The 27,747-nt window shown below is 49.2% G+C and overlaps 1 protein-coding gene across 1 annotated transcript in view; it reads right to left on the bottom strand.

The window, feature by feature from the left end:
- NCOA6 (nuclear receptor coactivator 6) overlaps positions 1 to 25,163 on the bottom strand; it is a 35,244-nt gene extending 10,081 nt beyond the window's left edge. Inside the window, exons 1-9 of the mRNA XM_084271602.1 lie at positions 24,920 to 25,163; positions 22,164 to 22,319; positions 21,468 to 21,590; positions 19,939 to 20,067; positions 17,563 to 18,378; positions 14,785 to 14,931; positions 12,733 to 13,852; positions 5,296 to 5,417; positions 874 to 3,861 (exon numbers count right to left, since the gene is read on the bottom strand). Of these exons, the coding sequence (XP_084127728.1) occupies positions 874 to 3,861; positions 5,296 to 5,417; positions 12,733 to 13,852; positions 14,785 to 14,931; positions 17,563 to 18,378; positions 19,939 to 20,067; positions 21,468 to 21,590; positions 22,164 to 22,319; positions 24,920 to 25,154 (5,836 nt within the window). The 5' untranslated portion in view covers positions 25,155 to 25,163. The remainder of the gene's footprint in view (positions 1 to 873; positions 3,862 to 5,295; positions 5,418 to 12,732; positions 13,853 to 14,784; positions 14,932 to 17,562; positions 18,379 to 19,938; positions 20,068 to 21,467; positions 21,591 to 22,163; positions 22,320 to 24,919) is intronic.
- Positions 25,164 to 27,747: the final 2,584 nt, after the last annotated feature.

Here is a 27,747-nt window from a genome sequence, read left to right as displayed (position 1 = left end):
ATATAGTCACTTCATCTCCCCACTTCTAGCAGTCAGGTAAGTCACTCCTCTGTTACAACATCCCATGGACAGGGAGGGGATTGTCCCTCTCTACTCTGCCCTCATGAGGCCCCAGCTGGAGACCTGTGTCCAGAGCTGGGGCCCCCAGTACAAGAAAGATGTGGGACTGTTGGAGAGGGATCAGAGGAGCCACGGGGATGATCAGGGGGCTGGAGCAGCTCCCCTATGGAGAGAGGCTGAGGGAGCTGGGCTGGTTCAGCCTGGAGAAGAGAAGGCTGTGGGGGGACCTCATTGCAGCCTTCCCGTCCCTGAAGGGAGCAGAGGAACAGGAGGGGAATGGGTTTGTTAAAGGGCAGAGACTGGCAGGACAAGGGAGATGGATTAAAACTAAAGGAAGGAAGGTTTAGATTAGATATTAGGGGGAAGTTTTTTACAGAGAGAGTGGTGAGGGGCTGGAACAGGCTGCCCAGAGAGGGGGTGGGTGCCCCATCCCTGGGGGTGTCCAAGGCCAGGCTGGATGGGGCCCTGGGCAACCCTGTGTAGCTCCAGGCCTGGAGGTTGGTGGCCCTGCCTGTGGCAGGGGGTTGGAGCTCTGTGACCCTTGGGGTCCCTTCCAACCCAGACCAGGCTGGGATTCCATTCTATGATTCTATGTCCATGACAAATACGAAGCAGCAAATGGGAACTGAAGTAGAGCCCGTGAAGGGTGAATCCCGGCGCAGCGCAGACCCATGTGCCGCTGGGGTATCGGCAACGGAACAGCAGCTGCCAGCCTGGGGGATGGCACCGAAATGTATTATGGGCATGGAAAGAGGCGCCTGGAAGCCTTCAAAAGCCATCTCCCTTCTTCCTCTGACACAGGGCAGCACTTACCTGTGCTCTGGAGAGGTTCCTGATGGGCTCCTGCTTTTTCCTCCGCCGCAGCAAGGCCCGGCTGCTCCGCTGGCAAAGTGCCGGTGCTGCTGCTGCCGCCGTTAGTGCTGGGTGCTGCGGGCGCCAGGTCCGGGGCGGCGGCTGGGGCTGCACCCGGCGGCACGCTGGCAGGAGGAGTGCTTGCTGGGACCCCGGGGGACGCCGAGGCAGGGGCAGCGGCCGCGGTGCTGACGCTGGAGCTGCCAGGCCCAGAAGTGCTCTGTTTGGTAAGACCGGGTGCTGGAGGGGTCACGGTTTTACTGTCCAGTTCTGCTGGTGATTGCTCTGCGCCCAAGCTATTTGGGACTGCTGTCTCTAGTGCCTGACCTTCAGCTTCCCCATCCAAAGCATACTGCTCCTCCCCTTTCTCAAGGGAGCCAGTGACTTTTTTGCAGGCTTTGGTCAGCAAGAGTTGGCCAATCTTGTCCACTTTCCCCTTTCCCTTACTAGATGACACAGGACTGCGCCTGTTCCCAGATCCTGGACTGCTGGTGAGAAGAGGTGAAACAACAGGACCGGACTGTGCTGTGGTGACAGAGCACTGGTCACTCGACCCAGCACCTTGAGAAGGCGTCTCCTCCATGCTGAAGTCTTTGACTTGCTGAGCAGGAGGATGCGAAGGAGCGTTTGAAGGAGTTGCAGCAGGAGAAGGCAGCTGAACAGGAGGTGCCAAGGGATTCAGAACCAGAGATCTGCTGGTGGGAATACTGGAAACGGGACTGCTGGAGGATGTGCTGGGAGTGGGCCCCGAGGAGAACTTTATATTCTGTGGTATGTGCAAAGGACCAACCACCGCAACCGACTGAGGCATCAGGCTGGAGGTGGAAGTCATGGGGGCTGCTGGCATCGTGCTTGACTGAGAGCCCTTCATAACCTGAATGATTGATGAGGAGTTGATGAAAACGGGGGTAATAAACTGCGGGCGGGTGCTCGGCTGGGCCGCTGACTGTCCCTCAGAAACCATGACTTTGCTCCCTACGTTGGGCATCGTGACAACAGTCGACACCAGGGCGGGCTGCAGGTGCGATGGCAGCGGAGCCGAGGTGCTAGCAGAAGAGGTGATAGGGTTTGAAGTTACAAAAACTGTTATCTGGTTGGGGGGCAGAGGACCTGAAATAGAAGAAGAGCTGACAGGCCTCTGCATTACTGAAGGAGCACTCTGTGACACGTTTGGGTTCGCCTCTCCCAGCTCCTGGGGCCCTGGATTTGGACAGGGCTCGTTGTTTTGAGGCAAGCTCAGTGAATTAGATGGCTCTTTGCTGGAGGGTGAATCTTGCAGTGGAGGAATGACAGCTACCTTCTTTAGCTCCTCACCAGCGGTGACTATCGGTGCCATTTCAAGACCAGGCAGCCCAGGGGGCTTAATGGTTACGTTAGGGGCTCCAGAATTATCCAGGAGTTGACTTAAAGAAGTTGGTGCCTCCCTCATAGCTGGAGATACCATGGTTTTACTTTCCTCCACGACTGGAAGCTTACTGGTGTCTAAGGCTTGCCCCTCCTTTTTTGACTGTTCCTCTGGAACCAACATTTTCATTTCTGGAGTAGGGATACCTTTCAGTTCAATAGTGGGCTGGACCTTGTTACCTTGGACACCTTGTGCACCTGGACATTCATTATCTTGAGGCACACTAAGGCTCTCCTTATTGTCTTCAGGAACACTGGTCACAGCAGGTACAGAGACTGCAGGACTCTGATTACTGAGCACGTTGTTATTTTGAAAACTTGTAGTTACAGGTGTTGGCAAAGAAGAGGGCCCAGCCAGCATATTCCTTTGTAATTCCATGTTCTGCAAGAGAGGTGGATTCTGCTGAGCTGTCAGTGTCAGTTTAGCTGCTTTTGAAGTCTGTCTGCCAGGGCTTGGTGTAGTTTTCCTACTGGATCCAGGACTTGACCTTCGACTATTGCTTGGACTCGCTCTCTTGGTTCCTCCAGTGTTGGTTTGTTTTCCTGAATTAATGATGCCACCTTCCAACTTGTGTGCCTGTGGAGCAGCAAAACTAGACTGGTTGTTAATGGTGAGATTGGATGGGGCTTGTCCAATGGCCTTCAAAGTAGTGGGGTTAAGACCCTGCTGATCAAATCCTCGATTGAGATTAGGTCTGGGAGGCAAAGGAATATTAATCTGGGGAGGGAACAGCCCAGCTATAGAAGCATTGAGCCTCTCTGGAGACAAGCTGATTTCTGATGGTTCTGTACTAGGTGGACGGTTGTTAGGAGTTTGAGGATAGTAGGGCCTCGGGCTTGCCCTGTTTGGGGTTTTAGGCCTTGAAGTTTGTGAGGGGGTGGCGACATTGGGGAAGTGGTGTGTAAGAGCGCTAGGCAGAGAATTGGACTGCTGCTGGGGACTGGCACCTTGGGCAGCTGAAAGTGGGGATGGTCCAGGTTTGGGTCCTGTCATCATTAATTGGTTCTGTGAAACTACTAAGTGAGATGTCAAATTATTCTGAGCTCCTGATGCTGGGGGGCCTTCAGCTCCACCTCCTTCTGGGAGGGCAGGTAACGATGAAACCTCTCCGAGGGGAGAGCTGGAAGGATTCTGTGCATTGTCTTGATAAACCATTTTCCTTGCATTATTTCCCAGAGGAGGATTGCCTGGCAAGGAAATTCTTTGTTTATCAGGAGATGGAGGCACTGACCCAGGGCCTTGCAGGTTAACCATTACGGGCATGGTACCGCTCTGCTGCATGGGCATTCGTTGAGCGTCCGGGTTCAGAGGCCCTCGAGGTGGGTGAACTCCTTGTGGCACAGGGAGCCTGACTGATTTGGGATCCTGCTGCATCATGAGCATCATCATCATCTGCTGTTGCTGCTGCTGTGGTGTCTGGGGTGGTGCCTGGGCTTGTTGGGGCGGTGGCTGTGGCTGCTGCTGCTGCGGCTGCTGCGTGTGCGGCATGAGCTGAGGTGGCATCTGCTGAAGTGGTCTTTGTTCCACTGGCTGAGAGGGATAACCTAGGACAAGATGATGTGCTTGTTAAAACCAAAGATCCAAGAAAGCAGAATGTCTGTACCAGACAGGGTCAGACAGAAGGACAGGGGGAATGGATTGAACAAGGGGGAATGAATGGACAAGGTGGGAATGGATTGAAGCTAAAGGAGGGAAGGTTTAGATTAGATATTAGGGGGAAGTTCTTTGCAGAGAGAGTGGTGAGGGGCTAGAACAGGCTGCCCAGAGAGGGGGTGGGTGCCCCATCCCTCGGGGTGTTCAAGGCCAGGTTGGATGGGGCCCTGGGCAACCCTGTGTAGCTCCAGGCCTGGAGGTTGGTGGCCCTGCCTGTGGCAGGGGGGTTGGAGCTCTGTGATCCTTGGGGTCCCTTCCACCCAGACCAGTCTGGGATTCTGTGATCCTATGACAGCCAGGAGCCTGCACAGGCTTCACAGGTACAGACACACAGTTTACTTCTAAAGATGTTTTCACTCAATGTATGAGAGACTGAGGTGACAGTGAACTGGAGAACTATTTGTGTATCATGTCAGCCACCAGCTCTTACTCCAGATTCACTTCACCTGAAAAGTCCTGGTAACTGCCATAGGTGTGCTTTTACTTACATATGCAGAGCTGGACTTTCACTAATTAATACTCCCTAAAATAAGCTTAAGATCTTGTTTGACAGGCCCTGTGGGACATGGACAAGCATACCTGCTACAGGTCTGAGGTGTTCTCATGTACCAAGTAGGATCTGCCACGTGTTACGTGGCCAAAAGCAGTGCTAAGAATCCCCCCTGGGGCCTACCATATAAATTCCATCCTGGACTTTGGCTTTAACCCCCCCTGAATGCAAAGGATAATCCCAACTGCAACCTCCTTTTGTTAATTTTGAAGAATCAGCTACTGGTTAATGCTAATTTGTGAAGTCTGTGCTGCAACTAGAAATCAAAAAGGTTTAATGCATTATGCTCTTGCTGAAGGACTCTACAATAATCAGGATGATACCTGCAGGATGATGCAGGAGAACGTGGCCACCTCTCCATTTTGAGCTAATTTGAAGAAAACACTTTAACAAGATTACCAGTTAATTACTAGGAGAAAACAAAGCTTTGGGCTCAAATGTGTGACACACAAATGGCAGAATCACAGACTGCATTCAGTTGGAAGGGACCATCAAAGGCCATCCAGTCCCACCCTGCAGTGAGCAGGGACATCTTCACTAGATCAGGTTGCTCAGAGCTTCATCCACCCTGACCTTGAATGTCTCCAGGGATGGGGCCTCCACCACCTCACTGGGCACCCTGGGCCAGTGTCTCACCACCCTCACAGTGAAGAACTTCTTCCTCATGTCTCATCTAAACCTGCCCTGCTTGAGTTTAAAATGGAATGGTCACAAAGATCAGGTGAAGGCTCCACTATAGTTACTGCACTGAGAATACACAGAGAATTCCTCCTACCTGGTGGCCTGCTTGCAAAATCAGAGAGTTTAGGGCCTGAATTATCTAAGTTCATTCCTTGTTCTCCAGACATTGAGGACTGATCACTCTCCTCCAGGCCTGCTGGACGTGGTTCTGAGGAACTGAAAGAGAAATAGTTGCAATGAAGATCCACCCCTCACATCCATGTTTGACCTCTGCTTCCATAACCAAGTACTCAAGGAATTACTCCCCAGTTGCTTTTCAGAGACCTGCCAGTTACTTACCAGCACCTCTGTGACACCATGGCAGCCTGGAGCACAGGGCCCAGCTCTGCCAGCAGCCTGTCCTCTGCCTTCCCTACTGCTGAACACCAGACAGGCTGCCTGATGCTCTATGGACTTTAAACATTCATTTCCTTGGTGTCTACCTTGAATCAGAGTTTTATGACCAGGAGCAAGCAATGCATATCCCAAATGACACAGAGACATTAAAATTAAGCAGGCTTCCCCCTAGCAGTGCTGTGACATCCATACAGGTGACTATCACAGCGAGATGCACAGAAATTTATTGCAATGGCAGCACCATTTCTTTCAGTATGGAACCCTGGAGGGACCAGCTCAGGGTACCAGAGACCTCAGACAGCATCACAGCAAAAATGCAGGGACCTATCAAACACTGTAAGTGACCTTCCAGAGCACAGACCTCAACACAGCACCCCAGACTGGTTTGTGTGGGAAGGACTCTCAGAGCTCCCCAGTGCCCCATTGCCATGGGCAGGGACACACCCCTGCCCCAAGCCCCATCCAACCTGGCCCTGAACCCTGCCAGGGATCCCAGGGCAGCCCCAGCTTCTCTGGGCACCCTGTGCCAGGGCCTCCCCCCTCCCCAGGAAGGATTTCTGCCTCCCAGCCCCTCTCCATCCCCCTCCTGCAGCTGAAGGCAGTTCCCCTGGGCCTGTCCCTCCCTGCCCTGGGCACCAGCCCCTCTCCAGCTCTCCTGGAGCCCCTCGAGGGCCGGGAAGGGGCTGGGAGCTCTCCCCAGGAGCAGCCTTCTCTCCTCTGGGCTGAGCCAGCCCAGCTCTCCCAGCCTGGCTCCAGAGCAGAGGGGCTCCAGCCCTCCCATCATCTCCATGGCTGCTGGGGACTGGCTCCCACAGCTCCGTGTCCCCCTTGTCCTGGGGCCCCCCGAGCTGGAGGCAGCGCTGCCGGGGGGTCTGTGTCCCAGAGCAGAGGGGCAGGATCCCCCCTTCCCAGCCCTGCTGGGGGTGCAGCCCTGGACACAGGGGGCTGGCTGGGGTGCCAGTGCACAGTGCTGGGTCATAGTGAGTTTTTCATGCACCAGTACCCCCAAATCCTGCTCCAGAGGTACCTGATGCTCCAGATGACTCTCTAGGGCAATTTAAAACTGCTCAGATTCAATGCCCAATAGTTCCATGACTCAAGCCAGCTTTCACAGACTTGGACCCCCCCAAGTTTCTATAGCTATTGGTATATATGGTCAGAGGATATAAGATAAAGAGGGATGAAGTGTAAAAGACCTTAACTGCTTATCAGCTTTATGATTATATGAAGGCTGTAGACAGATCTACGTAATAAAAGCTCAGAGTTAAAATTAAAGACAACAAAATACACCCACTGCCAACAACGAGGGGAAGGATCATGCAGAAATGCCAAGGGCAGAAGAAATTTTCAGCAAAGTAAGAACTTGATACATTGCAAGGCAGAGAGATCTCTCTAAATTCCTTTTACTTGAGAGGAACAGTTTCTGGCACCTGCACAGCTGAGTGGAGAGACCCCAGCCTGTCCTAACACCCTATTAGCCACCAAGGTTCAAACAGCGGTGTGGGACTTGAAAGTCCCTTAAAATTCCCAGGTCAAAACTGGGGAAAGCATAAAACAAGGGAGAAGAAAGGTGAGAAACAGGGTGAACACAGATCTGTTCCAAGCACTGCCACTCAGTAATGGCCAGGGGAAGGATTTGGAGTTAACCCCTGTGTCTAATCCAGCCCACCACCAGTTTTTGGTTGCAGGCTCACCATGTCTCCACCAACAGCTTTGGTGGACAGTGCATCCACGTGCCCCAGAGGCACAGTGTGAGCAGCCACCAGTGATCCAAATGTTCTGGCAGCAAAGTGGCCTTGAGGAGCAGCAGCCTGGGACTGACACACCAATCTTGTGCTGGTAATTGTGCTGTTTCTGATTTCCCTATAGTGGTGGGAGATTAAAGCTGCTGTGGTGAAAGACCAGATAAAAGCTGAGCCAGAGCATCGCAGCACCAGCAGGTTTAACCCAGGAAACACTCTGGGTGCAGAACTGATCTCCTGGCAGATGGGTTTATCAGGCAACCCTGCACCCAGTGCCCCAGAGCCAAGCAAAGAGCAGCAGCCACCACAGGAACTCTGCTACTGCTGGGAACGCTTCAACTTGAATTCTGGTTGTGGCTGGAATTCCCTGGGCATGTTTAGCAACCCTCAAACTTCTGAAGACAGGTAACCAGCAAGACAAGGACCTTCTGTGAGAGGGACAAATATTCCCTATTTGTTCTTCTCTCCTATTGCTCTGGGGGTAAAACCCCACACCTGCACGTCAGGGACAGTACGGATCACTGCAAGGAAAGCCCTGGCTCTGCCAGCTGCCTTCCCAGGCACAACCTTCTCCCAGCAAATCCCTCATGGGAGCAGAGCGAGCTCCAGAGGACAAGAGCAAAAGCAGCCACTGAAGGAGGGTGTGCAGAAATGAACTCACAGTGCAGAGGCCAGCAGAGCCCAGCGCTCTGCAGGAGATGCTGCTTTATAGAGAGGTGCTGGTCTTCTGATGCTCAGTGAGTCTCACCTCCCATGGGTGCAGGGAGACCATCACCTCCAGGCCTGTGGTTAGATGCTCTCTGAGTCTGGCTGAGGAAAGCACCTGTGTGCCTGGTGCTGCTCAGCACCACATGGCACAGGGAGCTGCAAGCCTGGACGCCAGCGCGATGTTCCGGACTGTGCTGTTTCTGCCCTGCCCAGCACACATGAGAATTATGGTCTGGGCACAGGGGAAAGTTAAATTGACAGTCTTTAATGAAATTAACTAACATGTTCTATTCTCTCCACGATCTCACTTCACCTGGCATCTTTTCCCCTCATTCACATCCCATTACCTACAGCCTTCAGGTTCAGAAAACAGATGCAATCCCTTTTAAACAACCTACTTTGCCACAATGTCTTGGTTTTCATTCCAATGCTGGGTTGCTCCATTAAGCAAACCCTTAGAACTATTTTAGACTCAGCTGAATAAACTCCTTCAATAGCTCACTTACCCTATTTACATTCTGATATGGCTCAGTCTACAAACCATAATACTAATGGCACTTCTCTTACTATATTGTTACATCTCAGAAATTATTTCTAAGTTTAAAAAAATGACTATTTTTTAGGGTGTTTCCACACAAGGTTTGCTGCTTGGAATTTTAAAATTGCTGGGGGGAGAGTGAGAGAGAAGCAGCTGAGATGAAAAGCATCCTACTGGCTTCTGACACAAAAGGAAGCGATCCAAATCAGATTGAAGAGAATCAGCAGGACCAGGACAGGAAAATGCTGAGCTTGCCTAACGATGCTGGGGAAGCCCAGAGCAAACCAGGCAGGAAGGGAACACAGAGAGCCTTCAGGCACCCTCCTTTTGCTGGAGAGTAATGCCAAAAACATTTCCAAGGATGGAAACGTTTCCTTGTTAATGCTCCTGCAAAGATATGGTGATTAATATACAGCTCATTAAGAAACAAAACACTAATCCCTATCAGGTGCCAGGACAGCATACTGCAGGCAGCAACAGCAAGAGAACACTCACTGGAAATTTAAGGGACAAGTACAAACTGGGATTTCCCTTGTTACACCCCAAAATGTGACTAAAAGCCTTATTTCCTTATTTAAGGGTGAGGAATTCCTTCGAGCTGCCACAGCTCAGTACAAAAGCTGTATTTGAGGCTTCTTTTATTGTGAAAACTTTTTTTAACAAGCAAATAGTCTCGTGGGGCTGTGCAAGCTCAGAGGAGAGCTTCATATATCCATTTATTGATATTCCCAAGCTGCACTGAAGCTGGGAGATGTAGAGTAAGACCAAGGAAAACAAAACCCTAACAAGGCTTTTCTTGAATGATTAATGGATTTTCTTTTCAGGAGAGAGTGCCAACTTGTCTGCTCCTCTGAAGTTTTTGTCACTCCCATGGCAAGGCAGCTCACTACACTAGTGGTTCCTCTTATTTCACTGGAATCCATTTTTAATTGAAGCATTTTATTTTGGGGTTTTTTTTTAAACACATAGCACCAGATCTTTCCTCCCATGGAATACAAGGCTCTTTTGTCTTCCACTTGGGGTGGTGGGAAGCCAACTTCCATGAAGGATGCAGATGGCTAATGGCCAGCCAATCATAGAATCATAAGGGTTGGAAGAGACCTTGAGAGCTCATGGGGTCCAACCCCCTGCCAAAGCAGGGTCCCTAGGACAGGGCACACAGGTCGGTGTCCAGACAGGGCTGGAATCTCTCCAGAGAAGGAGACTCCACACCCCCTGGGCAGCCTGTCCCAGGGCTCCCTCACCCTCACTGGGGAAAAGTTCTTCCCCATGTTGGTGCGGAGCTTCCTGTGCTCCAACTTGCAGCCATTGCCCCTTGTCCTGTCCCCACAGACACTGAAAAGGGGCTGCCCATTTCCCCCTGCGTCCCATACTTAAGATATTTATAAACACTAATAAGGTCCCCCCCTTAGTCTTCTTTTCTCCAGGCTGAACAGCCCCAGCTCCCTCAGCCTTTCCTCACAGGGGAGATGCTCCAGTCCCTTCAGCATCCCCGTAGCCTCCGCTGGACTCTAAGTGAAGGCTCACGTGTTCCACCCCACTGCCACGTACCCACGGTGCCTACCTGTCCTGTACAGCCTGCTGCTGGGCACCAACACTCCTGCTACACAGACAGACACTGCTGCAGTGGGAAAGGCACCTGGGTAGCTCTGAGTGTGCATGGCACAGGGAATACCTGCTCCCTAGGGATTGGAGACTGCCAGATGGAACGCAGCGAAAGCAGGAGGAGCCACGTCCCTCCCTAATGCTACTATTGCTCTTCAGACCAGGGCACTGACACCTCCTTCTGCAGCTCGCTGGTACAGCCCACCCTCACCAGACTACCTGCACTTCAAACTTCTGGAAAGGCAAAACGAAGCCACCAACGTGCCCTCACCTACCTGCCTTCCACCCAGCACTGAGAGAGCTGGAATGCTCACCTTCCCACCACACTGCCCTGCTGCTTGGGGAGCCCACACTCACCCCCAGCATGGAGCCCTGATTTACACACTGCAGCAGCTGAGAGCCTAACAAGCTGGGTGCTGCAAGAGGGGAGCTGGCAGCTCAGTTACAGTTTCCAAGTCAGCCTGAAGCTGCAGCCCAGCTGTACGCTGGCCACCTGGTCCTACCCTAGTTACCTTAACTGGGTGTCCACAGCTGTGCATCCCTTCAGATTTAATCAGAAATCCCAGCCCTGTTTTCACAGCATCTCAGAATCACCAGGTTGGAAAAGACCTTTAAGACCATCGAGTCCAACTGTTCCTGTCCTGTGCTGACCCAGATCCCTGAGCACCTCATCTCCCCTCTGTTAAACACACCCAGGGGTGGGGACTCAGCCCCCTCCATGGACAGCCTGTGCCACAGCCCCACAACTCTGCCAGGGAAGAACTTTTCCCTCCCATCTGCTCTGCCCCTGCCCTGGGGCAGCTTGAGCCCATTGCCCCTTGTCCCATCTCCTGTCCCCTGGCTGAAGAGACCATCGCCCACCTCTCTGCACCCTCCTGGCAGGGCAGTAGAAGTGGGGAGAAGGTCTCCCCTCAGCCTCCTCTTCTCCAGGCTGAACACCCACAGCTGCTCCTCATAGGATCTGCCATCCAACCCCTTCCCCAGCCTTCTAGCAGCACTGAGCTGGCAGGCCAGACCAGGACTATATACAGTTATATGGTGGATGGTGAAAGACTTTTCCCAAGGCCTGCTAATGAGCTTTGATCTACCTCTGCTATGCAGCATTTCTGCACCTGTAAAACACACATAACAGCTCCTGCATTTTACTTTAGTACTAGTTAGGCCAATTAACAGCTGTCACAAAAGGTCACTTGCTATAGATGATGCAAGTTGTTTCAGTCCAGAACTAAAAAGTCCACGAGAAAATTAACTCCAGAAGGAATCTTGACATTGTGCAGAATACATGGGTTGGGGCTATGCAACCAAGGGAAGACATGAAAGGACTACACAGCTGCTTAGGACTGCATGCCTGCCTGCCATCCATCCATCCATCCATCCATCCATCCATCCATCCATCCATCCATCCATCCATCCACGCTCTGCACCGAACGGGACACGTGACTCTGGAAAAGGCAGCGTAACCCTCAGGTTAAAGACTCAGGATTACTCAGAGGGGGCTGCTGGAACCAGAGCCACTCCAGTCACTAAATGTGCCACTGATACCTTTCCATCTGTTTAAGAATTCAGCTTTGGGATCTGGATACCCCTGTACAAAGTTTTCCCATTTTCCCTAGAGCAAACCAGAAACAACCCCTGAGGTTCCAGCAGGCGGATTCCTGTCCAGCCGCCCCTGGCTCCCCTGCAGCGCTGCAGTGATCACACACAGCCCATCTGCCTTCACTGTTTTAGCTGGATGATGGCACAGCTGCAGCAGCCTACACCCTGCACTGGGATCAGCAGCCTGCAAGAGCTGAAAGGACAGTTGGCTGATGAAGCTTGCGCTGGTCAAAGAGGAACGAAGAGATTCAGCAATCTCTTATTCCCACTGCACAGGTACCTTCGGTGTCTCTCGCTATCAGCCATTTGGCTCTTCCCTCTCTGGAGCTGTGGGGTTATTTTCCTTCCTAATCTCTCCTAGGCCTGGAAGACCAGCACTGCTTAGGCTCATAATCCTCATATCCACAGAGTTTCAGATTCTTCCTTCTAAAACTGAAGCTGCGGCTTCAACTAAGAGAGAAGTCCAGCTTAATTCCAGGCAGAAACATGTCAGGTTAACATCTAATTCAGGAAACAAGCAGTACCCCATCCCCACACCAAATCTCTACTGCACATTACATGGAGGCTTCTAATTCTTCTGAAAGTACTTCCCAGCCTTCAATTGTGGCTGTCAAGACTCCTTAAAAGAGGCAGCCTCCTCTTCCAAGGGCTGCAGCATCATCCACCACATTCTACACTGCCTTTACCCAGGATGTGCAAGGACTGGTGCTGCTGTAATTGGGTTTATAAGCGAGCCAGGATGTTTGCAGGTTTGGTCTTTTTAATTTTAAATGAAGTTTCCAGTGGCAGCCCCACCAGTGGGTTAACATTTAACTCCTGAGAGACACTGCTAGAGTATGAAATGACACGGGCCCTTTCTAACCCCACACTTGCTGAAACCACACCGATAAGTTGCCTGTGGAGCTTCCCCGTGCCCCTTATTAAAACAACAGAATATTAAACCTACGTGGTTTGTTCTAGTTGTTGATTATTTTTCTTCTTCCTTGGAGGTTTCTTCTTCTTGGGCTTGTTGGCATTCTGATTGTTTTGTTTGTTGTTCACACCGAAGTGTCCCGCTGATATATCGCTCTGCAGCAGGTTAACCAAGAGCGGACTTGTGAGCGTAACATCTTTATTGACAGGGAAAACAGGATTCTGCCCACAGGAAATCTGATTCCCGTTGGGTGTTCCACTAAACCCCGTATTGAAAGGCAGCCCGTGGCCAGAGAAATGACTCCCTGAAGCACTGTTGTTTCCTTGCATTGCCTGCATGTGAGAAGGCACCATGTTTGGCTGCTGCACGGGAACATCTGGTAACATCTGTGTCAAGTTCACATCGTTATTCGTGGTAGTCGCAGTATCCCCAAGTTGCTGAGATAGGTGAGGACCAGGTCCAGTGGGTCTTAAAACTTGCCCTTGCATTCCCATAACCTGAGAAGGATTTCCATTCACAGGGCCTTGCTGTGCCATCATCGGCCCAGTGAACTGCACCATGTTTCCTTGCATGTTTGGGGTTGGTCCTCTCATCAGTTGAGCTGGCCCCGTCATAACATTGGACTGGTTCTGAGTACTAAAAGGCTGTTTATTTCCTTGCATCTGAGTGGTCATCATCTGCTCCATCATCGAGTTCTGCTGTAACAAGACCTGGCCCTGAGGTCCCATCATCTGATTGTGTGTAGACACCATCTGTTGTCCTTGCTGGGGAATCATCTGTTTGGGTGGGGTCATCCTTTGGGGAGAAGGACCGAGATTTTGGTTTTGTGGTGTCACCATCATTTGGCCTTGTGGCATGAGCTGAGTTCGAGAAAGGATCATCTGGTTTTGAGGGTTCAGCGATCCCTGAGTCTGAATGTTTACCATCTGTCCTTGAGAGGATACGATCTGCTGATGCATTCCCATAAGCTGAGACTGTGGTCCTTGCTGAGGTTGTCCCTGTATGTTGCCCATGTTAACTTGTGGCACCCCACTAGCACCAGCCTGCTGGTTGTTCATATTCCCATGAAGTCCCATTAGATTGGTCTGCATCATATTTGGTGGGCCGTGTGGTGCTTGCATCTGACTTTGAGGAGGTCCAGAACCTTGGCCACCTTAAGAGAGAAAAAAAATATCAAAAAGAAAAGAAACTAACAGAGTGGTACAGGAGTTATCACAACTTGTCATGTTGAGTATGTTCTCCAAATTGTTTTTTCCTGCCTTTTCCAATGAACTGGAATATCTGGCATATCTGCAGTCCTGTGATGCAATGTTTGATGCTACACATCCATGTCAGGTCTCAAAACACAACATCAGACTTCTCAAAATAAACACTTAGACTGGTACTTCTTGTGCACCCTGCTGCAGAAGACATAACAGACGTATAATTGCAGCTGTTATCCACAGGTGAGTTTGAAAATCTCCTGTAATATCAACAGAATAATTCCTAACCAAAACAAGCTCCAAACCTTAAGGTCATTTTATAGTGTGTTAGTAAATAAATAGCATGGACTGTGGATGAAAGGACATTATCAGGTGTGGGTGATCTGGACTAAAGACTAATAATAGACTGTTAAATTGAGACATCTGTGAACTAAAGATTCCATTTCCACAGGACTGTCTGTAAGTAGATGGCCAAAGATTTCAAAGGAACTAACAATATTTTCAGAGCAGAGATGATTATTTTGTTGTCCAGCTTCTAAAATAATGACACTTCTTTTTTCCTGGACAAGAAGTTCCTTCTGTGTAGCATCTTTATTGCCCCACACCTCCAAATGCCCCTCAAGCTCTTAACAGAGACTTCTGGATCCCAGTACCACAGTCCTGATTGGTAACAGTTGGGTTGCTTGAAAAACACAAGCAGCCTCCAGCTTTTCTTCTCCTCATTTAGCAATACACCCAGAACAGCCTCGCAGCCCCCACCACCTAACCCCTCCTGTGACACCAGTGTCACAGCTGGCTGGCTGTATTACACAACAAAGGTGTCATCTGCTACACACACAAGAGATAAAAGGAAAGACTGAGGAACACCCCACTGCAAACAGACCTGTGTGCTGCACGTTCTGGCTGGCTTGCAGCTGTGAGGCTCCGCTGTTCACGGGTGTTCCCGGGGCTGTGGAAGGCACCTGCCCTTGCATGAAGCTCTGGTTAGCCTGGCCAGCGGGGAACCCCGGCGGGAGGCGCTTGGGCATTCCTGAACACAAGAAGATTCTTATTAGAAAAGTATGAAAAACAGGAAGGGAAGGGGGAAAAAAGAAAAGAAAGAGAGAAAACCTGTACCTGGTGTGTGAGAGGAAGACAACCTTTGAGTGGGCACTGCCGCCTCACAGGCTTAGCCTGTGGGTTTTGCCAGCATGTGAAACCCACTGAAGATGTCTGCAGGTCTGTGTGGTAATTCTGCCTCAGGAGCCACTACAACTCTGTTCAGACTGTAATTTAAGTGCAAAACCTACCCACAGAGAAGGTGAAAAGTCTGTGTTTGACTTTTCAGACATGGCAGTAACATGGTTTGCTGTGTTCTCTCCTGCATCCTGACTCTATCCAGGCCCTTCACTGACTCCACTTGTATCCCTGTTGCACTGATGTGCTCCTCAGCATCACCCACTGCACGCAGCTGGCACGCTGCTCTCAGCACTCCTCTGCACTGCTGCTGTGTGCACACACTCAAAACAGCTTCTCAACCCAAAGCAGGCTGAGCAGCCTCATGAGACAGCGTGTCCCGAGGCCACAAGGCCTGCTGCAAGAGCAAGCCACTCTCTCGGGTCTCTACCTGGCACAGCGCCTGCTCCTGGACACATCAGCACATCACTGCCCTGGGATGGAGAGCAAAACCTCCCCTCTACCTACCAACAGCATCAAAGGATTTAACAGAACCCACCTGGTTTTAACCCACTGTCAAACAGATGATGGGAGCAGCCCTGTCCCCCCTTGCTTTTCTCACCCATGATACACAGCCAGAATTTGACTTTGGTTCCTTTTACAGCTACAGCTTTCGTGCACACTTAATTGTATTGCTTAATTAATCTGGTCTTAGGTTTGTAATTAATATTTCAGGATAATCAAGTTAAATAGTAAGACACATCTGCAAATACACAACATCTACTTCTGGAACATCACACTGCTGGACTCTAGTTTTAGTTCTTTCAGGAAAGCTTTGCACGTAGGGATGCTTGAACAGAGGAACAAAAGAAGGTTAATTCCAACTCCAGCATATAGTCTGATTTGCTAAATTAACTGGGTGAAATGGAAAGTGTTTGAATACATTCATTTACACCAAACCTTTAAATGCAGGATGGCTTAAACATCAAAAGAGCCACAATTACAACTTGATTAACACAGAAATGGCAGCAAGGAATGAGCATGCACAGAAGCCAGGCAAAGATCTCAGCAAGCAGAAGCCACACAGCGGTGCTGACACCACCAGAATCCTGCCTGCCCAGGGCAGCAACAGGCTTACAGCGAGTCCCTGTAAGATATTCCCATAGCTCACTGGGGGTGTCACCTCCAGAAAGTGAGGGTTTGTTTGTAGTGTGTTTACTTTGAAAGGAAGGGGAATGCAGAGGTCATGGCTACGCTACCCAGAGGACCTGCGCTACCTGGGACTCCTGATGGGACATACAGCTGGTGAGGCAAAACTCCAGGGAGATGTGACTATAATAAATAATAACTAACTGCTTCCAGATAGAAACAAGGTGAGACAGACCCATATAGAGCACCAGCAGATCCTAAGAGCAGTCTGAAACTGAGACAACTCATCAGAATTCATGTGAAACCCACTGTGCACACGGTGAAAGCGAGAAGCTTGTCCAGATCTGCAGAGAGAAAGGGGCACTCCTGACAGCCCCAGGACAGACCTCAGGAGTACAACATGCCCATGCAAGAATCTAGGATATATACAAGTGTGTGTGCAGGTGGACAAGGAATATGGTTCATGTTTTGTACTGAAAGAGAATAGCAAGAGCTTGTGTAGGGGTACCTGAGAGCAGCCGTTCAAGAGAAAGAAGAACAAACGAGTGAGCAGAGAGAAGTGCTACAAGTTTGGCACAGAAGGGCTCAAGGGGGAAAAACACCAAGGACACAACAGAGATCTTGGAAATCACAAAGGAAATTTCTCCACTGCTCGAGAATAGTTCTAGGAGAGGTGAGGAAAAGATGCCAGTGTGGAGGCTGGAGCAGGAAACTAAAGACAACACAGCGAAAGGTGGAGTAAAACATCCCTCAGCCTGTTAATTTTAGAGGGAATGGCAATAATAGCTCTTTCCTCTTTAATGTGGGAAGAAACAAGACACAGCCAAGAAGAGACATCCACAGCTTAGGAAGGAAGATGCAAAATAATGCCTCACTTCTGTAGTAGGAAACTTAAAATAGCGACAGAGGGAGCTGAAGAGAGAAAGGAAACGTTCAGCTGGTCTTATTACACTTTCACTCTTGTTCCAAAAAATCACCTCCTAAAAAAAGGGGGGAAAAAAAATAAAAACAAACACAAACCCACCCAATTCACCCCCCCAAAGGCATCTGGACATCCTGAACTTGCTTAAAGGCAACAGAACTGTGAGGAGGACACCTGGCAGACACCACCAGCCACTGCTTACAGCCATTTCTTTCTGCAGTGGCCCAGAGTCTACCCTGAGGTGGTCACTGTGACACTGCAGGACACAGAGGTAGGAGAAATGAAGCGATGCTGACACCATAACCCACTTTATACCCAATCTAGGCCTTTATTCTGTCTTTTAATGGATCTCACCCAAACTATCAGCGACATTAGCTCTACCCACTTTATGTTTCATTTCTTTTCAAAATAAAAGAAGGTCTCAGTACTTCTTACCTCCTAAACCAGGGTGTAAACCTTGTGGACCTTGGTTTTGCTGCTGCATCACCATGAAGTTGGGGGGAACATTCCCCTGCTGCACCAGAGGGTTACGACTAGGAGAACTGACAGGCTGCTGAAATCCCTGGGGAAGCGTGCTACTCTGGGGAGGCCTTGGTCCCATCTGCTGCTGCGGCGGGTTAACTGTTGGAGATGATGCAGGAGATCCCTGCTGGAAGGAGGAGGGAGAGGAAGCAGGAGACTTGTTGGTCAGGTGGGGTTGCTGTAGTGGTGTAGGAACCCGAGAGGGCCCTCCCTGAAGGCTTTTCATTTGAGGAGCAGTAAACTGGCCAGGATTGCTCATTTGGGGAAAGTTTGAGTGAGTTTGGGAAGCTTGCTGGCTTCCAAAAGGATATGGAGGTGGAGGATGAGTAGGAGTTTGTACTGTTGCTAGAGATGGTCTTGCTTGAAGTTGCTGCTGCATTTGTCCAGGCAATGGGGCCTTTTTCCAACCCTGGTTTACTGTCAATGTACCCAATGCTCCCTGGGTTGGAGGAGGCTGAAGTGCTCCAGAAGGAAGCTGGTTCCAGCCAGGGGGAACTGGAACCTGTGCTGGTGAAGTAAATGAAGGTCGAATACCCTGCTGTGGCTGCTGATGTGGCTGGGGAGGACGCGTCTGCAACTGTGTCTGCTGCTGTAGCTGCTGAAAGTTGGCTGAGTTCATCTGCCTGTTTACAGGAACTGACTGCATTGAATGGAGCTGGGGAGCTAAAGATCCAGATGGATGATTTTGCTGCTGGATATTTAGCCCAGATAAAAGTGGGTCCATTGTATCTATTAAAATAGCAAAGAAAAGTAAAAAAAAAAAAAATAACCTACTGTAGATAAACCTCACCCCCAAAAAGAGAGGGTACATCACTTGCTTGCATTTGCTTACTCAGCATAAAAATTAATGCTCTAGTGTTCCAACTTCTCCAACAGACAGCACAGGTAATGCTCTACATGTTTTCAAAATGTCTGGGAATCCTGAGGAGCCAGGTCTTAGCAACTTGCAACCTCTACAATAAAGCAAGATGGTTTCACAGTGCTTGCTGCTACACACTAATGTCAGCCTTCTATACACTCCAAATCATAGAATCATAGAGTATCTCAAGTTGGAAGGGACCCATGAGGCTCATCGAGTCCAGGTCCCTGCTCCTTGCTGTCACCACGTCCCTGGGAGCCTGTTCCAGGGAAGACCACCCTTCTCAGCAAAGAACCTTTCCCTAATGTCCCTCCTGAACTTCCCCCCTGGCACAGCCTCACTTGTTTCCTCGTGTCCTGTCACTGGTGACCAGTGAGGGGAGCTCAGCACCTCTCCTCTGCCTCCCCTCCTGAGCACCCTCACCCTCTCTCCTCTGAGCTGAAGCAGCAGTGACCCCAGCCGCCCTTGGAAGTCTTGTCCTCAAGGACCCCCCCACCTCAGTGCCCCTCCTCTGGATGCACTCCAATAGCCCAACGTCCTTCATGTCCTGAGGGGCCCAAACCTCCCTCAGGACTCAAGGTGGGGCCACACCAGGGTGGTGGAGAGTGGGACAAGCACCCCCCAGCCCGTCTTGCTGTGCTGGGTGTCCCCAGGGCACACTGCTCACTCCTGTTCCCCTTCCCATCACCATCACACCGAGCACCCAGAGCTCTCTGCACAGCCCTCCAGCCTCTCAATCCCCAGTTTGGATGTGTAACCCACCTGCTGGAGGTCTCATCCCTGCCAGTTAAAAAAAAGTGGCATAATGAGGAATTAAGGTAGCATCATAAACTAATACTTACAGAATATTTAAACCACTTATGAAAAATGCTGTCTGTAAGAACAGACACTGCAGAGACAGAAGTTGGCAAGTTCTGACACCATTTTATGGAGGGACAAGCAATAACTCCCCCTCTTTTGCTGCAGTCCCAAAATCCAAGTAATTTGTACTGGCAGAACTGTGCAGAGTAACCCATGAACATTCACACCTCCCAGACCCCCAATCCCTTAAACTTCCAGTTCACCTGCCCCTCCTGCAAAGCACCTCTGCACTACAGTGCATCACCTTCCTCCCAGAGACATCTGCCTCATCCAACCAACCCTTCTCTTACCTCTGTCTATGAACAAAGCTCAGTCACATCAACTCTACTGCAAAACACTGCTGCATGTGAACAAAATACCAAGCAAGCTGGGACCTACCAGGCCCCCAAGTCATTTGAAAAGGTTTATAGCACGTTAATGGGGGCAGGGAGGGTTCCACAAAACCAGAAACTCCCATGAAGGGCAAAGCAAATACCACTCTCAAGTACTCTGATGTGCACATGCTCAAGCCTGTGTGCTGAGGAATAAAAATTCAAGGAGATCTGGCACAGGTAACTGGGTTTTACCACCTGGCTGTGAGGAAGGCCGAGGCGTCCTTGGCTGCAGCTCAGCACTAGCACCACTTGCCACCATCGAGGAGGGGACGTTTCCACTCTGGGACATCATGACAGCTGCAGCATTACTCACTCTTATTAAACCTTAAAAAAGAGAAGTGAAGAATTATCAAGTCCTGCAGTTTTTACAGAGAGAAGAATTTTAAGTATTTTTTTTAAAACAAAATTGTATTTTTAATAAAACATTTCTTTAGACTTTAAGAATTGTTTGTCTGAAACACCCTGAGGACACATGGCTCTGCCTGGAAGCTCAGCCCTTTGGTACAGAGCAAACATGGTAAGGTCATGGGGAAGCCTTTCCAGCACCAAAGGCTACAGCAGCAAACACTACTGACTATAGAGAATTAGTGGAGCCTGACCTGCCCCTGAAATCCCCAAGTGAGGAGATTTTATCCAAGTTACACATGCACAAAGGTTTCTGCAACATCTGACACACCAGCTCAGCTACTTTCTAGCCAGAGGGGAAGATGTCCATGCTTCATGTCCACTGCTCTGACTGGTGAAATGGTTTATACATTGTTGACCCCGGGGTATATTGTTGCACTGTTTATACTCTTTACATTTATATTCTTAACCTGAGTGAAGATCAGAGCAGCCACTTTGAAAGTAAACCCTTTTTCAATGGTTTTACATCCCCTGTTAAGCACAAAGCTTAATCAGGTTTCCACAGCAGTGAAAATGCTGTTATTCCCACTCCTCCTCCCCAGAGACACATGCATCTTGCTTTAAATCCTATTTACTCAAATGTTTTTGCTTTGTGATTCAACTATTACAATAAATTACACAGTAGCTTTAATTCTCCATAAAACCTGATGATTTTTGTCATTAAAAATCACTTATGGTGCAGGTATGATGCTCTACAATGTGGTGTAATAAAACTACACCTCTCCAGGAAAATTACTTCTCTATGATCAGATCTCAAAAGTTTCTCAGAAAACAGAGTAACAATAACAATGCCCTGTGCTTCCCACAGTTCTAATGGATTTAATCTAAAATGGTTTATTATTGTACACTGAATAAAGTCTTGTGCTCATTCCCATAAAGGCAGCTGAAGAGAAAGCTGTGATACTTTGTGCACACTGAGGAGAATGCCCTAAGCCAGACTCATCTGCTTTAAGTCTTTATGTTAAAACCCCCCAGAGTTGGACTCGATGAGCCTTTCAGGTCTCTTCCAACTCAGGACAGAAGGTGCTTCTATGAAAATAAAGCAAACCCAAACCAGCCAAATAAAAGCCCAAACCACCAAAGCCTTCAGAGATCCCCAAAAAACAAACAATCTGCCCCAGCCAGATCACCCCAGTGCCTGTGGCACAAAACTCCGCAAGCTGTTTGGTTTATGTCATGGGGAACACGGCTCACGTTCGTTAAATGGCAATTAGAATGCTGCACACAAGAGGGGCTGTAATCAGCCAAACGTTACCATTAGCTTGGCAGCAGGTTTCTGTGAGTCCAGAGGTAACCAAAGCAGCCCCAGAGGAACTCACCTTGTCCCCCCTGCATGGGAAACCCGGTGTCCATCCGCACGGAGTTGCCGGCTCCCAGGGGCCCGTTGATTCGCACATCCTGGCTTCTGTTCTGGGCTAAAGCTAAATTGATAGCACCTTCCCCTGGAAGCAACACACAAGGGGGTGAACTGATGGAGGCACAGAAAAGCAGAATGCAGACATTTCCAAAAGGACATGGAAAAGCTGTGGAGGAAGAACCAGCTTTAACCCACAGTGTGCAGCTACAAGCACTGTTACACGTTGTACTACCCTCACCTTCTGGATTTCAACTTGAAGAAAAACAAACACCATGACAAGCATTAAGTGCCCCTTGGTTCCACCCTGACAACTGTCCAGAATGGGCATTTTCATTGGTGTGAAATGTGAAAATGGGTATTTTCACATTTGCATTGTGAAACCTACTAAAAACTTGTTTGTGTGGAACAATTTGGGGGAAACAAATCAGGGTGAGTAATGCTCAAAAAACCATTTCTCAGTGGGTTTCCTGATGCTCAGAGGATTTCCAGCTATCGCTTTTTATCAAAAAAAATGTGAAAAGAATCAAAGTCCTGAGCTAACTTTCCACTGAAATCATTCTCCACATCACTAAACCAGCAGTTTTTTACTCAAAGGCACTTACTGAATATACTTAAATCCTTAAGTAATGCTTCCAGAAGCAAGTGAGGTGTGCAGTACCTTCAATCTGAACTGAGAGAATGCCCAGGTCTCGAAGCTGCTGGTTATTGTTCTGAGCCAGGATCCGCAGCCGCTCCGCAGCCTCCCGGGGTATGTTGAAGGTCACACGGACGCTGTTCCAGGGCTCTATCTTCTGCAGCTTTAACTTGTTGGATTCTTAGAAGGAAAACGGTCAGAGTTAAGTGCAAAGGTGTTTTTTAAACAGGTATCAGAGAGGAACTTGGTAAAAAAGCCAAACTGGGAGCAATGAAATGATGAGTTGGCTTTGGAAATGATCAGCGTGTCTCCCAGGTACAGCAAACCTCCCTGGGGCAGGGAGTGACCAACACTGCCAGACCACTTCAGGTGTTTTAAACCAAAATAGCAATATAAACCCTACCCATGTGATAACCCATGCGACTGCCAACCCAACCACTTGGTAACAGTCACAAAAATTGAGGACTCTGTGGATAAACTACTTTGGAAAGATATGAAAACCTCCAGTAAAGCAAATGAGGTGAATCTGTTAGTGAACCAGATGGATGTGTGAGAAAAATGACTACAGGAATGAATGAAACCCTCATTCTGGAAACATTTGCTCCACAGAGGCTTGTGAAACCATCTCTCTTGTTTGTTAGTTTCAGAGCCCTAGCAGTATTTCATTAATTTCTCCACATTATTTAGTTTTTCTGAAGAGGTGTGTTCAATCCACTGCAAAAAAAAGCCTATTAAAGTCATGCAAAATTCTGAAAACCTGCTCTACATACAAGTATTTCTATGCAAATCAGTGGGTTTAAAAGTAAAGTTGGAAATCTTCATCTGAAACAGTACCCAACTAGGCTACTGCTCCAAAATGCACTGGAGGGTTATTAAAAACATATTCCTAACACAGGTTGATAAGCTTCCAGCTTCTAGCTCTCTGTAAAGGAGGTCCCTCTGGAAACAGTGAACATCAGCCCAAGTTTCAGTTCTTCCACCTAATGTCAGATTTACTGGAAGTCTGCTGACTGATTCTGAAGAACATGTCATTTCAGAGTGCAAATAACTCCTTCCTATTTAGGAACCTCTTGTCCTTAACTAACTCCCTGAGTCTCTTCTCCTGCTGCAGTACCAGTGCTATGCAATTCATCCTCCTTCTACCTGAACATTTTTGGTTGGAGACATGACAGTAGCTGTAAAACCCCCTCTGTGGAGGCCTGAACAGCCCTGTATTGGCTGCTACTCATGTCCCAGTATTTCACACATACAAATCACATTACCAGTCCCAGTATTTCCAGATACCAGAGCTCCAGTGTCTCATTTTTCAAACACTGGACCTGCAGAGTCTAAACCAAGGTTGGTTACTGGCTCCACGTTCCCAACAGCCTGTTTCTCTCTCTTGTCCCATTGATGATTTTCAAATTAATTTGACACTGACTCCAGAAATTTGCTTTCTGCTCTCTCAGCTGAGGTTGGGATGATGTTTACTCATCCTGCCATTGATACTTAACAAACCCAGCAGGCAGATGCTGCTGTACAACAAAGGCAACTCCAGACAGATACAGACTGAATTCGCTTCTGTTTGAAACACTACACAGCTCCTCTGTGGAATGAACACACATCCTTTTACACCAGAAGTTATCTGTGAGCTTATGTCTATTTCCAATGGTCTAAAACCACAGCTGAAAACAGTGGTATCTCTTCAGAGCAGTTTTGTCTTATCCCAGCTCTTTTATCTCCCTGAGATAACAGCAAGGACCCCAAGAACCAGACCCACCTGCCTGCAACTGGACAAGATGGGCAGAAAAGAACAAAGGGACAAAGACATCAGTTGGGTTATCCAGAAGTCACAGGTTACTTTTCTGAAAAGCTGTTTTATGTTATTGACAAAACAAGTGGTGCAGTGAACATTCAAAACCCAAGGTAGAAAATGAGCTCTGTTTGAACACAAAGGCTGCCTGCCTGAAGAGGAGCAGTGGATTCTCCACTGCACAGTGTGACTTCAGAAGGCCAGGGGGCAGAGGAGCAGCATGCTGGGACAGAGAGCCAGAGTTCTGAGGGAAAGTCTGGTTCACCACCAGCAGTAGGAGGGAGAAGAGCAGCACACAGGCAATTACATGGCTCTGAGACTGCAGCTGTATGACATCATGCCAAGTGAGGCCAGCAGCGCTGTGGTCCCGCTCTCCAAGGCTCTCCTGTTGCTGCACTGCCTTTTTGATCTGTTTCTGCAGCACCAATGGCAAGGCACAAAGCAATTAACCTGACTTAAGTAATAAGGGAATGTTGCCCCTGTGTGGACACACCAGGGTACATGAGAGCACTCCACACCCCCCATCAGAAAAAAACACATCAGGCAATGCAAGTCAGTGTAGCAGCCAAGGGGCAGCAACATCTTGGACTGACAGTTATGTGAGAGCAAACCTATTCTCAGATGAACTGCAGGCACATACTTTGGATGGGTTTGGTAGTAAAAACCATCTCCTGTGTGGACAAGACCAGTTTCACTTTCATATAACAGAGCAACGTGTAACAGAGGGAAATGAAAGAGGAAAAAACCTAAGTAAAACATGGGAACTGAACAGGAACAAATGAACTCACTAATGAAATCAGTTTTAAGCAACAGAACTGCAGAAACTTGTCTCTGAGAAAAACAGCTCCCAAATCCACCATGAGTAACACCACCAAATCCTACTACAAACTAAGTAACTCAAACATGATATAATCTATTTCTTTGTGCAAGCACCCTGACTACACAAATAACTATTTTTAGGGCAGGTAACAACAGCAAGGTACATTACCCATGTGTAAAAGGCCAGGCACATTCTCCAATATGATATCTAGTTTCTGCTTCAAGTCTCTGTCACCTATATTTCCTTTAAAAGCCACAAAGATCGTGGAATCCTCAGGAGCAGCCTCCTGCTGCAGTTCATCTTCCTCCAGTCCTGAATCGAAATCCACCTCTAAGTCTTCCATAGTTGAGGAGTACAAGGAGGCATATGTATCTTTTAAGTTAGGTAGACCATCCAAAACCATTGTTTCCAACAATGGGAGCCTGTCAGGCGTTAGGATGATGCTGGGAAAGGAAAAGAAGAGTTACAATAAGTGTGTGAAGACATTAAGAGCTGTTTTCAATGGCACATAAGGTGATTGCCAGGATGACCTACCGGCTGACCCAGCACTAGGTTCTGTGAGACAGACTGTGTGTCCCTGGAAGCAGTGGCCATGGCAGTGTCCAAGCTGCTCGTCTGCTGGAACAAACAGAAGTGGTTTCCTGACAGAACCCTGCTGCACGTGACTTGAGGAATATTCCAGTTGACCTGAATGACAGTCAGGTAGAAAGGAAGGCAGATGGGGAAGAAAAAAAAGATATCAGTTGCATTCATGTCCCTATTGTTCCTGCCAGGAAACTCTACAACTCACAGCAAGACTTTAATCAGAGAGAGGGGAGTGCCCACCAAATTTAGCTGTAGGGACTGGGGTGCAATAGGTGCTTCTTTGTCCAGCAAAGCAGGAGGAAAGCCACAGCACATTTTTATGTGGGGAAATTTAGCATTTTCCAACTATTTTACATCCAAGGAGATCTCAGGCACAGCATGCCTCCCCCAAAGCCTGTTAGGATTTAAGTGTTTCAGAGAATTCATAGAATCATAGGATCATAGAATTGTAGGGGTTGGAAGGGACCTCGAGAGATCATCGGGTCCAACCCCCCTGCCAAAGCAGCTCCCTAGGACGTATCACTCAGATAGGCATCCAGACGGGGCTGGAATCTCTCCAGAGAAGGAGACTCAACATCCCCTGGGCAGCCTGTCCCAGGGCTCCCTCACCCTCACTGGGGAAAAGTTCTTCCCCATGTTGATGTGGAACTCCCTGTGCTCCAACTTGCAGCCATTGCCCCTTGTCCTGTCCCCACAGACCACTGAAAAGGGGCTGCCCATTTCCCCCTGCATCCCCTGCTTCAGATAATTATAGACTTTAATTAGGTCTCCCCTTAGTCTTCTCTTCTCAAGGCTGAAGAGTCACAGCTTACTCAGCCTTTCCTCACAGGGAAGATGCTCCAGGTCCCTAATCATCTTCGTGGCCCTTCTCTGGACTCTCTCCAGGAGATCCCTGTCCTTTTTAAACCAAGGAGCCCAGAACTGGACACAACACTCCAGGTGGGGCCTGACCAGGGCAGAGCAGAGGGGGAGGATCACCTCCTGTGACCTGCTGGCCACACTCCTCCTGATGCCCCCCAGGATCCCATTGGCTCTCTCAGCCCCCAGGGCACACTGCTGGCTCATGGCCACCCTGTCACCCACCAGGACCCCCAGGTCCTTCTCCACAGAGCTCTTCTCCAGCAGGTCATCCCCCAGCCTGTACTGATACAATTGGTTGTTCCTCCCCAGGTGCCAGACTCTCCACTTGCTTTTGTTGAACCTCATCTGGTCTCTCCCTGCCCAGCTCTCCAGCCTGTCCAGGTCTCTCTGGATGGCAGCGCAGTGTCCTGCGTGTCAGCCACTCCTCCCAGCTCTGTACCATCGGGTACTTGCTGAGGGTGGATGCTATTTCAGCTGCTTACACACATTACAACCTGAAATTCGCTGCCAGCCTGTAACTCCCTGACACCCATGCCGAGCTCAGGCAAGGAGGGACCCAGCACAGCAAGCCACACAGCCCATGGGTTCACTTTATAAGGTGTCTAGACTTTGCAAGACATTTCACTTGACATTATGATCATCTAAGTTGTAACACATACAGAAGTACAACCTACAACAAGTTATCCTGACATCTTCAGTGAACACCACCAATGTTCATACACCTTCCCCTCCAGCACAAGAGACACAAGGGCTGCAGCACTAACTGCTCCAGGCAAGACCTCTATTCCCACACTCAGTGCTGTGCAAGCATCACTACATGATTAAAACCATCTACACCAACAGCCAAAGCTGATGTCAAAAGCTAAAAAAAAAAGGGCCCTGCTGCTGAGCACCACTGTCAAAACCAAATCAGTTCCACAGCCAGCACTGTCAAGACCTTGTAACTCCAGAGCTGTCGGTATTCGGCACGACCCACTCACAAGGTTTAGTGTGGGATGACATCCCCTTGAATGGGATCCAGATTGGGGTTCTGGCTGAGGTTCAAGTTCCCAACACAAATTAAAAGCACAACTCTGAGACTGAAGGTGAGCTGTGGACACCAGCCAGGAAGCAGCCCTTTTTAATAAAAAGCCCTAACTAGGTTAGCCAAGCTGACACTCAGCTCCACGCTGCTCTCCCCTGGCTGAAGGGACAGCATTCCAAAGGAAACAATACAGCCCCAAAGTACCCTGGGCTTCTGGTCAGGTCTCCACAGGCACACTACTCACTGTGGCTGCACAGAACGTTGGGGGGGGTCTCTCCCTTCCAGCCCCACACCAGGCAGGCTGCACAGCCCGATGGAAACCCCCCCTGGCTTACACAGCTCCCCTCTTCCCTCTGCAGCACCAGCCTTGGCTCCCAAACACACCCCAAACCTCAGGTTAGAAACAACACTACCTTTGTCTCACAAGCTCTTCAGCAGCCCTGCAACAGGACGCAGGTAAAAGCAGCTCTCAGTCACTGATCTAGCCCCACAGTGCTCTCAGAAGTTACTCACTGCCATGGGAATT

Source organism: Gallinula chloropus (assembly GCF_964237585.1).
Source record: "Gallinula chloropus genome assembly, chromosome: 16".
Lineage (NCBI taxonomy): Eukaryota > Metazoa > Chordata > Aves > Gruiformes > Rallidae > Gallinula > Gallinula chloropus.
This window is presented reverse-complemented; position numbering and strand designations above follow the sequence as displayed.